We start from the raw sequence: 18,226 nt of genomic DNA, 5'->3' as shown, positions 1-18,226 counted from the left end.
TATCAACACCACGTAAATATGTACAATAAAGACACATTTATTTGAGTGAAACAAGTTTCAATTGTCACACCTGGGCTCTTCAAGGATTGCGCATGATGTGAGGAGACCTTGGGTCATGTTTCAAAAATGTAACCTGTCTGCATACAATCTGGGAATAATGTCAGTCCATTGCTTGGCTGATTTTTCAGCGTTACCATTCTATTTTTTTGTTTAGTAGATAAAAGAATAAAAATTATGCTCTCCAAAATACTAAACTAAACAGAGTTCTTTAAGAAGTGAATTAAAATATTTACTTGGAGAAGCATGGATTAACAAGGGACAGCCAGAATGGATTTGTTAAAGGTAAATCACGTCTGACTAACCTGTGAGTTATTTTCTGAAGTATTAGAGAGGGTTGATGAAGGGAGTGTAACAGTTGTGTATATATGGACTTTCAAAAGGCATTTGATAAAGTACCACATAACAGACATATTCGGAAAATAAAACCACATGGGGTTGAAAGGACGGTGGTGACTTGGTTACGTAATTGCCTAAGGGATAGGAGGCAGAGAGTAGTGCTGAATGGATGTTTTTCTGATTGCAGAGAAGTATACATTGGAGTCCTCAAGGATCGGTATTATTAGTCCCTCTTGTTTTGCCGTGTGTTGTCTTAAGCCCACTCAATGGGCCCAAGTTTCCACAAGAAAAAAAACTGGCGCCCCTCCGAGCTGGGCGCCCGTTTTTCGCGTCTAAAACGGCGCCTAAAAAAATCCTCAGTAGTCTGCACCTACTTACAGGTCCTCTGGCCCTTGGCGCAGTCAGCATGAGTTGTGGGGGGGTGGAGCCAGGTCCCGGCGCTGAAAACAGTGCCAGGACCTCTGCACATGCGCGCTACAGTCGGCACGCAAGTGCAGTAGCTCCAGGCGCCGAACTGTGTGGGAGGGGCCCGAAGCACGCAGCCCCTAGCCCTGGCCCAATGGCCTCACTGGGGCTCCTCCCACGGCCAGCTCCTGCTCCCCGCCTGACCAGACCCGTCACTCACTCTCTTCTCCCCCCCCCCCCCACCCCCGCCGACCAGACCCGATCCGACCTCCGCTCCCCCCCCCCCCGCGACCCGACACCCACTCCCCCCAGCCCCGAGACCCGCTCCCCCCCCCCCCGCACCAACCCGAGACCGAGACCCGCCCCCCGACTGACCCGACCCGCGCTCCTGTTCCCCGACCCGACGCCCCCCCCCTCTCTCTCCCTCACTCTCTCCCTCCCTCTCTCCCCTCTCTCCCTCCCTCTCTCCCCTCTCTCTCTCCCTCCCCCTCTCTCCCTCCCTCCCCTCTCTCTCTCCCTCCCTCCCCCTCCCCCTCTCTCTCTCCCCTCCCCCTCCCTCCCTCTCCCTCTCTCCCTCCCTCCCTCCCTCCCTCCCTCCTCTCTCTCTCTCTCTCTCTCTCTCTCTCTCTCTCTCTCTCTCTCTCTCTCTCTCTCTCTCTCTCTCTCTCTCTCCCTCCCCTCCCTCTCTCTCTCTCTCTCTCTCTCTCTCTCTCTCCCCCTCCCGCTCAGCGGCACGAACGGCTGCAGAATTCTCCCTGGCTGAAGCACTTTCACACAGGTAGGAAGATGGTTTATTTAATCTTTTCGTGGCTTATAAATGTTTATTCAGGTTGGATTTATTTGTATAATATTTGTAGAAGTATAAATAAGGATTTATTGTCGAATTTAATGAGTTCCCTTCCCCCCCACCTCGTTCTGGACGCCTAATTTGTAACCTGCGCCTGATTTTTTAATGTGTAGAACAGATTTTTTCAGTTCTACAAAAATCCTCACTGGCTCCATTCTACTTTAGTTTGGAGTACATTTTCACTGTGGAAACTTTCAAATCAGGCGTCAGTGGCCGGACACGCCCACTTTTGAAGAAAAAATTCTGTTCTAAACTAGAACTGTTCTACCTGACTAGAACTGCAGAAAAAAAAATGTGGAGAATTGCGATTTCTAAAATAGTCCGTTCTCCACCAGTTGCTCCTAAAAATCAGGCGCAAATCATGTGGAAACTTGGGCCCAATATAAGCACCATTATCAAATGTTGAAGTTTGTATTTGATACAAAACTTGGCAACATAGTAAACAGTGAGGAGGTTAATAGCAGCCTTCAGGAGGATGTAGACAGACCGGTGAAATCGGCAGATGCAATTTAATGTGAAATGATGCACTTTGGGGGTGGGTGGGGGGGGGAAACAATATGGAGAGGCAGTATAATCTAAAAGGTACTTTTTGAAGGGGGTACAAGAACAGAGGTGCCTGGGGATGCACATTCATAAATCTTTGAAGGTGGCAAGTTGATAAAGCAGTTAAGAAAGCATTTGGGATACTTGGCTTTGTAAATTGGGGCATTGTTTTTATATTCAGTGAAGTCATAAATTTAGGCCGAATGTCCAGGCCTTAGACAGGATACAGATAAGGTTTACCAGGATGATACTAGGAATGAGAGACTTCAGTTATGTGGAGAGATTGGAAAAGCTGGGTTTGTTCTCCTTGGAGCAGAGAAGGTTAAGAGGAGACCTAATAGAGGTATTTAAAATTATGAGGGTTTTGATAGAACAAGTAGGGAGAAACTGTTTCCTCTGGCAAGTGGTTGGTAATCAGAGGTCATAGATTTAAAATAATTGGCAAAAGAACTTGAGGGGAAATGTTTTCAGAGAGGGCTGTTAAGATCGGGAATGCACTATTTGAAGGGGTGGTGGAAGCAGATTTCATAGGAAATTTCAAAGGGCAATTGGACATGTACTTGAAGGGAACTAACTTGCACGGTCATGGGGAGAAAAGTGGGGTATGGGACTAAATTGGACAGCACTTTCAGAGCCGGCACAGGCCTCCTTTTGTGCTATAAGATTCTATGATTCTAATTTAAAACAAATCTGTAATGCTTGGATTAAAAGTCTCCCTCCATTTAGATGTGCTGCTGATTCTTGTTAAAATAGCCATTTTCATTCAATGCTCTTTTGACTCAATGCTCTCCTGTCCATCCCAGAGGAACAACAGTGGCTCAGATGATCCCAGTGAAGTATTTCGTTTTATGGTAGAAGACCGTGTCCAGTGTTGCCAGTCCAGGAAAGTCAAATACACGCACAGAGTCGACTACATCATGCAACTCCCTGCTGTCCTCGAGGCTGCTAGTAACAAAGGTACATATATATCATGGTGCTTATATTGGGCTTGGGGTAACACATGGGAAAACAAGAGGGACTATAAATGGTTGAAGGATTCTCCACTCACTACACTCGCACGGACGTCAAAGAACTTGCTGGGGCCGAAATTCACCGTCCCTGAAGGGGACATTCCGCGGGGTTTGGGTGGCCGATCGGAAAAATCGATCGTCGCCGTGGTAGGGTGTTTTCCCTCCCTGAGCCATATTCAGCTCGGGGGGATTTGAGCGGCGTGCACTTCCGGCGCAATCAGCGGGGTGAAGCCGCGCTACAGGAGTTAGTGGCGCGGTGAGGTCATCGGGTGGGCCACTGGAAAACGGCCACTCCCGTGATTTTCAGCTACAAAAGCGGAGGACTTCAGTGCCCAGGCAAGGTTTTCCAATCGGTGCACGAACGCGACACCGCTGGAGTTTTGCCACGATCGGGGCCGTTTGGTAGGCAAATAGTTTTATGAATGTTTAATTTTCATTAAAAGTGCAATAAGTTGTATTAATTGTTTTGGTTCCATTAAACCTGTTGAGTGCTGCTCAGAGGTTTTCACAGACATTTGTACAACTTTCAGGTCTGACTGTTTAGTGGAGGCCTGTAGGCCACATTATGGGTTGCAGAGGCCTGCTTGGCAGGGTTCACCCTGAGGATGGGAAGAGTGTTGGGAGGGCGACACCTGGTCAGAAGCAGGGCGGCACGCAGGAGAAGGCATTGCCCTCAGCACCATGTAGAGAGGCAGTGGGCAAGGGAGGCAGCAGCCATGGCTGTACAACAGAGAGAAGGGCGTGCAGATGTGAGCAGACCTGCAGCTAGAGAGGGTGGCCAGGAGGGAGATGGCATCAGGAGGAGGGTGAGGGATGCTGACACCCCCCCCCCCAATCCCCCCCTCCCCCTCCAAATACTGGGAGAGGAGCTTTCCAGCAAGAGCCTCCAGAGGAGCCCGAGAATGCGGACCAAGGAGATGGCCAGCAGGCAGCTGCCAGTGAGGTGGCCAATGCAGATGTGGGGGAAGGAGGCCATAGCCTCAAAGGGTCTACACACCTCAGTTGTTCCAGTTCAGTGATGAGCAATGCCTGCGAAGGCTCCAATTTCGGACAAAAGTACTCTGGGAGCTCTACCCTGTCATAAGAGAAGATCTGCAGCCTCAATCACGCCTCAGGACCGCCGTCACCGTGGAGACCAAGGTCACCATAGCCTTGAATTTTTACGCCACAGTGTCTTTCCAGTCTGCCACTGCAGACATTAGCAACATCTCTCAATTCTCAGCACATCGGTGCATCCGGCAGGTCACAGATGCACTGTACAGGAGAAGGATCCAGTACATCTCCTTCCTAATGACAAGGGACAAACAGGTGGAGTGGCAGGCTGGATTTGCCCAAATGGCAGGCTCCCCAAGGGAGCACCGCATCTTCAGCCCGAGATCTTTGTGAACCGCAAAGACTTCCGCTCTCTGAATATGCAGCTCGTGTGTGACCACCAGTGTCGGATCCTGGCAGTTGATGAGAGGTACCCAGGCGACAGCCATGATTTTGTTCATTCTGCGCCAGACCAATGTACTCGCTGTCTTCATCGGCCCAAATCAGGATTATGGTTGGCTGCTTGGGGACAAGGGATATCACCTGTCCACTTGGCTGCTCACTCCACTGCGGAACTCCAGGACAGCGCCAGAGCATGCCTACACTGACGCTCATTATGCCACCAGGTGCATTATCAAGCAGTACATATGCATCCTCAAGCAGAGGTTCCGGTGCCTGGACCGCTCTGGTGGCACCATGCAGTACTCTCCTCAATGGGTTTCCATCATCGTCGTGGTCTGCGGCATGCTGCACAACCTGGCCATCATGAGGGACAGCTGCTGGATGGTGAGCCAGCAGTACCACCTGAGGAGGAGGATCCCCGTCGTCCCATCGCAACCCTGGAAGGAAGGTACAGCTACATCTCATAGCTGCTCGCTTCAGATAATCCCATCCATACATGACTTTTCAGGTCCCACTTTCGATGGCCATCCTAATGAGTGCCTTAATGCACAATTGCCCACTCCCTAATAAACACCTGGCAAGATATATGTGCCAAAATAAAGATTTATCCAATTATCCAAATCAATGCAAAAACAGAACATACAGAACAATATAATACTGTAATCATTTTTTATCCCTGTGCATCTCACTACAACACCTATAATGCATGACTATCCTAACACTATGCCTAACTGTCATCCATGTGGCTGCATCATGGGTCCGGGAAGGCTGCTGTAGTTGTTGTCTGGGATCTACAGCTGTCCTTTGATGCCCTGGAACACCTCTCGGCCTGGAAAGGCTAGGTGCAGACTGGCCAGCACCCTCCATGCATTATGTACTGCCTGTCTGCCAGGTTTCCCCACGTCAGGAAACAGTATTCTTCTTCTGTCCTCCACACCGTCCATCAGTGTCTCCAGCTCCATATCCGTGAACCTGTTGGTTTTCCTTGCACCTCTTACACCAGCCATCCTTCCAAACTCCTTCTCCCCTCAGGGCCTTGCTGCAAAGCAGCTGGCTTGTTAGAAACCCTTACCAACATGCCGAATTTCTCAGTGGTCATAACGCTCAAATTAAGACAGCCACATTGCTGAAAAATCCACTTTGGAAGGGTTCATTAGCGCTGCAACCCAATTTTGAATATGGGGTGGCCCAGCCACGAAAAGATGTTGGCGCTAATGGCCCTAAAATGTTGGAGCGTGTACCAGCTTTCCAACGGTACTGAATTTCGGGCCCGCTAACTGTTGCATTTTGTTTTTGAAAAGATCTGAAACAAAATTATTTTAGTTACAAATTTAAAAAAAAACATTTAATAACTTAACTGAAATAATGCTTTTAATTGTTTGAATAATAAACTTTTGTTTAGCATCGATCTGATTTCTGAACACTAGCAAATACTATTTGCAGACAAGAGGGAACTATGAAGAACTTATTTATTCCATAAAGTCTGCAATAAATTTGTCTCAGCCAAAACCAAACTGCAGAATACTGGACTGAGTATGCTGTATACTGCAGTCATGTGTATTGATAGTGGTGGTGGGGGGGTGGGAGGGTGGGAGGGGAGTGTGTAGCTGCTCCCTAACCTGAATTAATACTATTCTGTAACTGGCCACTGAGAGACGTGCAAAAACAGTGCAGATGACTGTCCTTTGCAGAAGCACATTTTATTTTTGCTTCCCTGTGAGCAGAATCTGTGCTCCTCCTCTGAGGACCCAGCTGATATCTGGAACACAATGTGGAGGAATTGGAGCACAACAATTGTCATAACCCCACCATAATTTAGATGGCTACCTTAACTAACCTGGCCACTGTCGAGCATAACTTTATAGTACAAAAATTCAGTTATGGTGGGAGAATTCATACAATCACAGTATTCCTTACAGTTTGTATGCATGCAAAATGGTGCAGTAGTTTATAATAATTGTTGAAGATGCATAACTTTCTTTTGAGATGAGCATGTCTTGCGACTCAGTTGTGCCTATGGAATTGAATGGTATTCGGAGTATCTTCAGACTACATTCTGAAAACAAAGGGAATACTTCTAATTATGATATTAACATTATATGTGAATGTTTTTTTTAATGTAATTTTTCAGTTTAATTTTCTTAAGTCATCATGCTATTTCCCAGATGAGTTTATAGTGTATGAAACGAAGAGAAGAGAGGCTGAGATAGCAAAGAGGCCTTTACGAGAGGTTGTCCGAGCCAAGATTCCATTCAGTGCCTGTCTTCAAGCCTTTCAAGAGCCAGAAAACGTCAATGACTTCTGGAGCAGTGCACTCCAAGCGAAGTCGGCAGCAATAAAGTAAGTGGGCTGTTGGCAGGTTTTGTTATCTGTACTACTTTATAAAACAGGATATCTATTATGACTAAGGCAGTAAATTGAGCCATTCACTAACTTTACTTGGTCATACTTGTATGTAAACAATCTAAGCATGTCTTCCAGTACTTGTTCACTAGACAGTTACTACTTCAAGTAATGTCCACAGTTTGATCTGAATGTAACACAGCATTGATGAAGGTGTTGTTCTTCTTAACTGTAATTACTAGCTAAAGAAATGTTCACAGGGAGAATTGGAACTTTGGGGGTAATTTTAACACCTAAAAATGGGTGTGTTTAGGTCAGGGAGAGCAAGTTTACATGTAAAGTTGCAAACCCCAATCAAACCTACCCACTTCCATTTTTAAAGTTGGTTGGGCGGGGGGCAGGGGGGGTGGATGGGCGACCAAACCACTCAGGAGGCGGATCCTTCATTTAAATAATTTAATGAGGCTGCATGCCACAGATTTAATCTGGCTGGGGGGGTTTCCTGGGCCTTGGGAAAACAGGCAGCTGAAGTGAAGCGAGGACTTCCAGCTAGAACCAGTCAGTGCATTTCCAGCACTGCTTGTGGGCCAGGAGGAGCAGGAGAGCTTCTCTCACCCCACCACCCCATCAAGTTCCTCAGTTCCTGTCCACTGAATCAAATATTACCTTGAAATCAATGCACATTAATCATAGCTTTTGGTGTTCTCCATGTCTGGGCTACGATGTTAAGCCCCAATATTTGGTTGGTGGTGGACCTGCCTGGCGTGAATCCATTCTGCTGTTGTGTTAAGAATAGTAATCTTTCCAAGAATTGTGTGTGTAAAGGCTTTTCTTGGAACTGACAGGAGAGTAATTTCTCTCTAGTTTCCACATATGATTTGGCTGTCTTTGCTTTCCCAGATTGGGACTGTCACTAAATGCTTCCAATCTTCGGGTATGACCTGTAGCTCACGGGAATTGCCGATCAACTGTTTTAAGGATTTAGTGCACACCTCTCTACCTCCTTCAGCATTTCAGCAGACATTCCAGATAGGCTGGGAGATTGTCCATACTTTAGTTTCTTAATGGATGACTCTAAGTCAGCATGGATTTGTGAAAGGGAGATCATGCTTGACAAATCTTCTGGAATTTTTTGAGGATGTTTCCAATAAAGTGGACAAAGGAGTACCAGTTGATGTGGTATATTTGGACTTTCAGAAGGCTTTCGACAAGGTCCCACACAGGAGATTAATGTGCAAAGTTAGAGCACATGGGATTGGGGGTAGTGTGCTGACGTGGATTGAGAACTGGTTGTCAGACAGGAAGTAAAGAGTAGGAGTAACTGAGTACTTTTCAGAATGGCAGGCAGTGACTAGTGGGGTACCGCAGGGTTCTGTGCTGGGGCCCCAGCTGTTTACATTGTACATTAATGATTTGGACGAGGGGATTAAATGTAGTATCTCCAAATTTGCGGATGACACTAAGTTGGGTGGCAGTGTGAGCTGCGAGGAAGATGCTATGAGGCTGCAGAGCGCCTTGGATAGGTTAGGTGAGTGGGCAAATGCGTGGCAGATGAAGTATAATGTGGATAAATGTGAGGTTATCCACTTTGGTGGTAAAAACAGAGAGACAGACTATTATCTGAATGGTGACAGATTAGGAAAAGGGAAGGTGCAACGAGACCTGGGTGTCATGGTACATCAGTCATTGAAGGTTGGCATGCAGGTACAGCAGGCGGTTAAGAAAGCAAATGGCATGTTGGCCTTCATAGCGAGGGGATTTGAGTACAGGGGCAGGGAGATGTTGCTACAGTTGTACAGGGCCTTGGTGAGGCCACACCTGGAGTATTGTGTACAGTTTTGGTCTCCTAACTTGAGGAAGGACATTCTTGCTATTGAGGGAGTGCAGCGTAGATTCACCAGACTGATTCCCGGGATGGTGGGACTGACCTATCAAGAAAGACTGGATCAACTGGGCTTGTATTCACTGGAGTTCAGAAGAGTGAGAGGGGACCTCATAGAAACGTTTAAAATTCTGACGGGTTTGGACAGGTTGGATGCAGGAAGAATGTTCCCAATGTTGGGGAAGTCCAGAACCAGGGGTCACAGTCTAAGGATAAGGGGTAAGCCATTTAGGACAGAGATAAGGAGAAACTTCTTCACCCAGAGAGTGGTGAACCTGTGGAATTCTCTACCACAGAAAGTTGTTGAGGCCAATTCACTAAATATATTCAAAAGGGAGTTAGATGAAGTTCTTACTACTCGGGGGATCAAGGGGTATGGTGTGAAAGCAGGAAGGGGGTACTGAAGTTTCATGTTCAGCCATGAACTCATTGAATGGCGGTGCAGGCTAGAAGGGCTGAATGGCCTGCTCCTGCACCTATTTTCTATGTTTCTATGTTTCTACTTCCAGAACGGTTGGTGGATTAAAGATGATCATGGAATCTGATTTGACTTCATTTACTGCTTCCCGCAGAGCTTCGGAGCTCCTCGTTGAGGACGGTTCAGGAGGGTTTCAAACAGTTCTATAATCTTGCCCTTTTTTTCAGTGTGGTTGATGGTAGCTGAACATTACCATATTCGACTGGACCAAGGGCTGATTTATAATGCCCACGATGAAGCTTAATGTTGCGAAAGACGTTTCTGGTGTAGTTAGGTTTCAATAGCTGCTCTGCCTTGTTTGCTTTCTGAAAAGTGCAGTCCTGATGGTCTCGATCTAGAATTTGACTTTTCACTGCTGAGAACATGCTTAATGTCCATGCCACCCATCATGCTTGTTGATCTCCTTTCCTTCATGATATCAAGGACCTCTTGGCTTATGGTCTCATGATGCCTTCTCTTTGTGGTTCCTAAGGAAAATTTGGCTGATTTGCACAAGTACTAATTTTAACATGGGTGACTGTGTCTTGATGTCCCCTCCAGGGAAAATCAGTCTCCAATGCCTCTTGTACTTTCTGTTGATAATTTTGAAGATAACGTAGCTCTTTTAATTTCCTGATGTCCAAGCACAATGAGCAAATGGAGATTGATCTGGTTGTTAAGAATCTTGTGGAGATATCAGTGGCTAGGAGACAATGGTTGGAGCTCCCTTTCTATGGACACTACTGTGGTTGGTACTCCACTGAACTTGCCTTTTAACTTTCAAATATGCTGTGTTATATGCTCTTCCTTCGATCTATTCCCTCATTGTGTTGAAATCAAGACTCCTTGCACAATCTCCGACTCCGACTCAAAACTATGGAACTTCATACCTCCTTCAGCCTTTATTTCCTTCCTTCAAGCTTTTAAACCTAAGCTAGATATCACTTAATCACTACTTTTTGATTTACCTGATCTTGCCATATTCGACTGGACCAAGGGCTGATTTATGATGCCCACGATGAAGCTTAATGTTGCAAAAGACGTTCCTGGTGCAGTTAGGTTTCAATAGCTGCTCTGTCTTGTTCGCTTTCTGAAAAGCGCAGTCCTGATGGTCTCGATGAAGAATTTGACTTTTCACTGCCCTGAGAACATGGTTAGTGTCCATGCCTTCTTCAACCTTGGTCATGACCTGCATGACAGGCCCTCATACACTGCCTTGATTTCTCAATTTAAAAATAAATACACATGGGAATGGTAGTTCTTTAACATTTCTGTCAAAGTTACTGTACATCTCTCGCTGTTGGTGTTCTTTTCTTGATGCCATAGATCACACACGGCCTTGCTTACTATTACTGAGCACAGTATCGATTGAAACATAAACTCTACATGTGCTGAAATGTGATGTTGATGTGTTCAATCATGAGCTCTGACATGCCAGTTAACAATTCTTGCAGTAAAATCTATCATACATTTCTGAGTTAGAGCGGGGTTCTGTTTTCCTTTGACCAATATATTAAAATCTACTTGTTGCATAGTACAATAGTTCTCCTCTAGTAAAGCAAATGGCCAATTGTTTATTATTTTGCACGCCTTTATTTCTTCCCATTTTGCTTGGCTTGGATCATGTGCATTGTGTGATTCCTAATAATGCTGCCTTATGACTTCCCCCATCCCCATATTGCATTAATCTGATTTGACTGAACATGCCATCTACTGGATTGGTAGAAAAGTCAATAAGTGATCATGCAAGTTCAACATGGCTGGATTTCAAAATTTCAGTTTCTTGATAATAGAAGCTTTACATATCGAACAATTTTGGGGAAAAAGAAAATGTTCAAAACAGTTTACTTGAATCACATTCACTTCAGCAATTCCAAAATGCTGGATATTAGTGTGGTGAGGATGGCATATCATTAAACAATGTTCTAGTCATCTACTTTGATATATTTGGAATATTTTCAAAGTGGAGATTCTGCACTGATGTATGAGTTTCCTCACTAAATACAGTTCAGCACTGTCAAAATACTATAGTTTTGATACTTTGCAAGAGTTTTATTTTAGATGCAACGGTTAAAAGAATTCAAATCATTTTCACCTTTGTTGTGATGCAAATTATTTTTTTAATTTAGAATTGTTATAGTGCTATCCATACAAAATATAACCCTTTAATACATTAAACACTTAGCAAGAAATGTGTATGATTGCATTTTTGGAGACTATAGAGTCAGATTTGATTATATGCAGACAGTCTTCTAGAGATTCAACTCCTCACCCCAGTACAGTAAGATACTGGTGTCCAATGTGCTCAACATTGAAATAAATACCCAACCATGAGCTAATCAGATGGTGTATTAAAATAGCTCTGAAGTTCCTGGAATTCCAGCTAGTAACCATGTGAAGATACCAGAAATAACATTTACAATGCTACTATGCTTCATCTTGACCAGATGTACTACATCTTTGTTTCATAGTGATGTGTGACTTAAAAAAATATATTAACAGGTTCTGAGATTGAAAACTTAAAGTAGCATCTTTTATTTACAGAACAATCCACTTTGCTTCATTTCCTGAATATTTGGTTATTCAAGTAAAGAAATTTACCTTCGGTATAGACTGGGTACCAAAGAAGTTAGGTAAGGTCTCCGAAAAGTGTAATTTTTAAAGTGGTTCAGTTCTTATTTTTATGAAGGTATTCATATTGCTTAAAAGAATATCACAGTGGAGCTGTCTTGATGACTTACTTGGTGAATACACTGCATGGTGTAGTACTGGGAGGACCCAGCTTCAGTCTTGGTTTGTGTTAACTTAGCTGATCTTAGCCATAACAATGGAAGGACCGTTACAATTGCTGCCTCCTTCCATGGAGGGGAGAAATCAGCTAGCATTCTTTTTAGGGTAGCTGTCCAATGACCTGTGTTTGAACTGACTGCTTGCCATTGTTGTTAATTCTGGTTTGTGTCTGGGTGGCCTGTAAACATCAACTTTTGAGTGTAGAACTTTCACTCTGTCCAAGTGTCAGTTTAGGAATGTGTATGGGAAGATTCCTGGTTTTCCCCAGAAATCCTGCCAGTTACTCCAGCAATAAGGCCAGTGATATTTACAGTATGCAGATAGTAGCCGTAAGTGGCTACATCTGGGCACCACATTCAGTTTCAAATGGGAATTGATCCAGAGGGATCAGTTAGAAATGTGGACTTGCCATCGAGGAAGTCACACTGAAGCATTTCTAATTCTTTATTGTTTGCCAGATCAGTCTTTGGCTGATGTGCCTGTGCCAAATAGTTAAATGACTCCATCCCCAAAATTCAGGTCAGGAGTATCCAGTGGAATCTCTGCTCTCTGATGTCTGTGGGCTCAGTGGACACCCATCACGACTGAACATCTTTTGTATTATTTACCCTGATTTCCCTATTCTGATTTAATTTTAGTTGCATTTGTTAACATCTTTTGTTGATATGAATTTGGGACAGTCCCTTCCTGAATGGGGATATCCCAAAAGACAGGTACGGCAGTGTAGTGGTATGTTACTGGACTAGTAATCCAGAGAACATGAGTTTCAAAGCCCGCCGTGGCAGTTTGAGAATTTGAAATTAGTTAAAAAAAAACCTGGAATGCGAAGCTAGTATAATTAAAGGTGACCTGCTGTCCTTACCCAGTCTGCCATATATGTGAATCCAGTCCCACACCAACGCAGTTGACTTTTAACTGTCCTCTGAAGTGGCATAGCAAACCAACACAAGTAGTGATGGGCAATAAATACCAGGCTTGTCAGCGATACCCACACCCAAAAATGGATTTAAAAAAAAACAGAAAGATGACTTAAAAAAAATTGTGGTTAAACCCAGTAAAGCCACAAGTGTCAAACTTGGCACATTATAGCTTCTCTCTTACTAATGGAAAACATCAATGTTTTGTGTCTATGTCACATACACATGGCTGAGTAAAGTTCCTTGGGGTGGAAATGCTAAGGCACATACACTAATATTAACTAAAATTTAAATCTATAACTTGTTAGAGTTTATTGTTTATTTAAAGTGCTTTATTGCTCCTTCCAAATTGGTTCTGCGGACTAAACCTGAGTAAACCCAATCTTTTCAGATTACAAACATTCTATTACTGTTTGGCTTGATAAAACATGTACTGCTGGCAACGGCTTTCACCAATTCATTTTTGATCCGCATTCAGGGTCCGAATACAAGTTTTCAGAGACTGTAAATAATTTTATCGACAAAAACCAGGAAGTTTTTGACTTTTTCTGTTGACTTTCTCTGTTGCGGCGCTAATCCAGGTGGAGCGGTACTTTTAGCGCCTTGCATAAGTTTGTGCCTCCCGCCCAGAGATTCATCAGAATCAGTTGAAGAGCTGACGGGCAATACATCAACCGTTGCACACCAGAGCCGGGGGGGAGGGGAGGGGTGGGGGGGCGGCGGTTGGGGAGCGATAATGAAAGTTTGTCCGGACATTTTAGTGGCCCATTGCGCATGCGCAGAACTCTAAATCGGATCCCAGGAAAAGCCGACTCTTAAAGGCACGGCATAGTAATGCACCCATTAAAGTTTTCAAAATCACTTGTTTTAAACCTGAACTGTTATGTCTGTCTGCTGCTGCAAACTCTGAGGCACACACACACGCACTGTGCTGTGTGTAAACGTTGCACTGACTGTTACCTTTTGGACAAATCAAATTAGTCAAGGTAGCCTTCAGGAGGAGTTCATAGAGTGTATAAGGGATGGGTTCCTTGAGCAGTATGTAAGTGAATCAACCAGGGGGCAGGCTATCTTAGATCTGGTCCTGTGTAATGAGACAGGATTAATAAACAATCTCCTAGTAAAGGATCCCCTCGGAATGAGTGATCATAGCATGGTTGAATTTCAAATTCAGATGGAGGGTGAGGAAGTTGGATCTCTAACCAGCGTACTAAGCTTAAATACAGGAGACTATGAAGGAATGAGGACAGAGTTGGGTAAAGTGGACTGGGAAAATAGATTAAAATGTAGAATGGTTGATGAACAGTGGTATACATTTAAGGAGATATTTCACAACTCTCAAGAAAAATATATTCCAGTGAGAAGGAAAGAGTGTAAGAGAAAAGATAGCAATACGTGGCTAACTAAGGAAATCAAGGACGGTATCCAATTAAAGGGCATACAAAGTGGCAAAACTAGTGGGCGGGCTGAAGACTAGGAAGCTTTTAAAAGCCAACAAAGAACGACTAAAAAAAAATGATTAAGAAAGGGAAGATAGACGATTGAATTAACTAGCACAAAATATAAAAACAGATAGCAAGAGTTTCTATAGGTATATAAAAAGGAAAAGAGTGGCTAAAGTAAATGTTGGTCCCTGAGAGGACGAGACCGGGGAATTAGTAATGGGGAACATGGAGATGGCAGAAACTCTGAACAAATATTTTGTATCAGTCTTTACGGGAGAGGATACTAACAATATTCCAACAATGGATTGCCAAGGGGCTATAGGGGGGTGGAACTTAACACAATCACAATCACGAAGGAGGTGGTACTCAGTAAGATAATGGGACTAAAGGCAGATAAATCCCCTGGAGCTGATGGCTTGCATCCTAGGGTCTTAAGAGAAGTAGCGGCAAGGATAGTGGATGCATTGCTTGTAATTTACCAAAATTCCCTGGATTCTGGGGAGGTCCCAGCAGATTGGAAAACTGCAAATGTAACGCCCCTATTTAAAAAAAAAAAGTTGGCAGACAAAAAGCAGGAAACTATAGACCAGTTAGCCTAACATCTGTGGTTGGGAAAATGTTGGAATCCATTATTAAAGAAGCAGTAGCAGGACATTTGGAAAAGCAAAATTCAGTCAGGCAGAGTCGGCATGGATTTATGAAGGGGAAGTCATGTTTGACAAATTTGCTGGAGTTCTTTGAGGATGGATAAAGGGGAACCAGTGGATGTGGTGTATTTGGACTTCCAGAAGGCATTTGACAAGGTGCCACATAAAAGGTTACTGCACAAGCTAAAAGTTCACGGGGTTGGGGGTAATATATTAGCATGGATAGCGGATTGGCTAACTAACAGAGAACAGATAGTCGGGATAAATGGTTCATTCTCTGGTTGGCAACCAGTAACTAGTGGGGTGCCGCAGGGATCAGTGCTGGGACCCCAACTATTTACAAACTATATTAACGACTTGGAAGAAGGGACTGAGTGTAACGTAGCCAAGTTTGCTGATGATACAAAGATGGGAGGAAAAGCAATGTGTGAGGAGGACACACACAATCTGCAAAAGGACAGAGACAAACTAAGTGAGTGGGCAAAAATTTGACAGATGGAGTATAATGTCGGAAAGTGTGAGGTCATGCAATTTGACAGAAAAAAAATCAAAGAGCAAGTGATTATTTAAATGGAGAAAGATTGCAAACTGCCGCAGTACAGGGGGACCTGGGGGTACTTGTGCATGAAACGCAAAAGAATATTGTTATATATGTAAACCTGTAAATATCAGAGGGCTCATCTCTTGGAGTCCCAAGGGATCCCACAATCCCTTGGGAGCACCTGTACTTAAGGAGGCCTCACAGGCTGGAGAGGCACTCTGGAGATCTGCAATAAAAGACTAAGGTCACACTTTACTTTGAGCTCACAGTATCTAGTCAGACTCTAAAATTCCACATAACAACTGGCGATGAGATACAGATGACGAACCCAACGATGCAGAGAATAGTGGGCATCCTGGAGAAATTTTCGGAGGGAGATGATTGGGAAACCTTCGTGGAGCGACTCGACCAATACTTAATGGCCAACGAGCTGGAAGGAGAAGCGAACGCAACCAATCGAAGGGCGATTCTCCTCACCGTCTGCGGGGCACCAACGTATGGCCTCATGAAAAATCTGCTTGCTCCAGCGAAACCCACAGAGAAATCGTATGATGATTTGTGCACACTGGTCCGGGAGCATCTGAACCCGAGGGAAAGCGTTCTGATGGCGAGGTACCGGTTCGACCCTACAAAAGGTCTGAAGGCCAGGAAGTGGCGAGCTATGTCGCCGAGCTGAGATGCCTTGCAGGACATTGCGAATTTGAAGGTCATTTGGAGCACATGCTCAGGGACTTCTTCGTACCTGGCATTGGCCTTGAAGTGATACTTCGCAAACGTTTGACTGTAGAGACTCCAACCTTGAGTAAAGCCATAGCGATAGCCCAGGCGTTCATTGCCACCAGTGACAATACTAAGACAAAGACAATCTCTCAGCACATGAGTGCTGCCACAAGTACTGTGAACAAAGTGGTGATGATTTCAAATCGCAACGTACAGGGCTGGCCTCACATGCCTGCAGCTGCACATCCGCAGATGTCTGACTCCACCATCAAGGGAGATGAATGCAAGGCCATCAACACCTTGTTGACGCTGCGGGGGTGATCATTGTTTCCATTCATGCCACTTCAAAGGGTATGTTTGCAAGGGCTGTGGAACAATGAGACACCACCAACGTATATACAGGCGAGCTGCAAACCCTGCTAATCCTGCAAACCACCATGTTGCAGAGGAGGACAGATCCACGGCAGATCATGACGAACCAGAGCCTCAGACCGAGGAGGCAGAGGTATATGGGCTGCACACATTTACCACAAAGTGTCCCCCGATAATGCCGGGTTGAATTAAATGGACTCCTGGTGTCAGTGGAGCTGGACACGGTGCGAGTCAGTCCATTATGAGTAAAAAGACTTTTGATAAATTGTGGTGCAGCAAGGCCTCAAGGCCAGTCCTGACTCCCATTTGCACCAAATTGAGAACTTGCACAAAGGAACTGATTCCCGTAATCGGCTGTGCTAATGTAAATGTCTCCTATGGTGGAGCGGCGCACAAGCTGCCACTCTGGTTACCTGGCGATGGTCCCACGCTGCTCAGCAGGAGCTGGCTGGGAAAGATACGCTGGAACTGGGACGACGTCCGAGCGCTCTTGTCCGTTGACGACACTTCGTGTGCCCAGCTCTTAAACAAGTTCCCCTCACTGTTCAAACCAGGCATCGGGAAGTTCTAAGGAGCAAAAGTACAGATCCACCTAATTCCGAGGGCGCGACCCATCCATCACAAGGCGAGAGCAGTACCGTACATGATGAGAGAGAGGGTGGAGATCGAGCTGGACCAGCTGCAATGAGAGGGCATCATTTCTCCGATCGAATTCAACGAGTGGGCCAGTCCGATTGTTCCAGTCCTCAAGGGAGATGGCACCGTCAGATTCTGTGGTGATTACAAAGGAACGATCAATCGTTTCTCCCTGCAGGATCAATACCCACTACCAAAGGCAGACGACATTTTTGCGACACTGGCGGGAGGAAAGACGTTCATGAAGCTGGACTTGACCTCGGCCTACATGAAGCAGGAGCTGGAGGAATCATCGAAGGGCCTCACCTGCATCAACACGCACAAAGATCTCTTCACTTACAACAGATGCCCATTTGGGATTCGATCAGCCACGGCGATATTCCAGAGAAACATGGAAAGCTTACTGAAGTCGGTCCCGCGCACGGTGGTCTTCTTGGACGTTATCTTGGTTACAGGTCGGGACACGGTCGAGCATCTGCAGAACCTGGAGGAGGTTCTTAGTCGACTCAACCGCGTGGGGCTCAGGTTAAAACGCTCGAAGTGCGTTTTCCTGGTACGTGAAGTGGAGTTCCTGGGGAGAAGAATCGCGGCGGACAGCATCAGGCCCACCGATTCGAAGACGGAGGCAATCGAGAACGCACCGAGGCCACAGAACATGACTGAGCTGCGGTCGTTTCTAGGACTCCTGAACTACTTTGGTAACTTCTTAACGGGTCTCAGCACACTGTTAGAGCCACTGCACACCTTACTGCATAAAGGAGATGAATGGGTATGGGGTAAAAGCCAAGAAAATGGTTTTGTAAAAGCTAGAAAATTGTTATGCTCAAACAAATTGCTTGCG

General features: G+C 45.1%; 1 protein-coding gene across 2 annotated transcripts in view; it reads left to right on the top strand.

Moving 5' to 3' along the window:
- usp13 (ubiquitin specific peptidase 13) overlaps positions 1-18,226 on the top strand; it is a 200,413-nt gene that overhangs the window by 129,754 nt on the left and 52,433 nt on the right. For both annotated transcript variants that reach the window (XR_011593650.1, XM_070883495.1), the window contains exons 12-14: positions 2,995-3,148; positions 6,801-6,975; positions 11,862-11,950. Coding sequence is in view for 1 of the 2 variants with exons in the window: in XM_070883495.1 (XP_070739596.1) it covers positions 2,995-3,148; positions 6,801-6,975; positions 11,862-11,950 (418 nt within the window). In the remaining variant the exon portion in view is untranslated. The remainder of the gene's footprint in view (positions 1-2,994; positions 3,149-6,800; positions 6,976-11,861; positions 11,951-18,226) is intronic.

The sequence above is a fragment of the Pristiophorus japonicus genome, chromosome 6, assembly GCF_044704955.1.
Source record: "Pristiophorus japonicus isolate sPriJap1 chromosome 6, sPriJap1.hap1, whole genome shotgun sequence".
Classification (NCBI taxonomy): Eukaryota; Metazoa; Chordata; class Chondrichthyes; family Pristiophoridae; genus Pristiophorus; species Pristiophorus japonicus.
The sequence above is the reverse complement of the archived record's forward strand: the minus strand, read 5'-3'. Positions and strand labels throughout refer to the sequence as shown.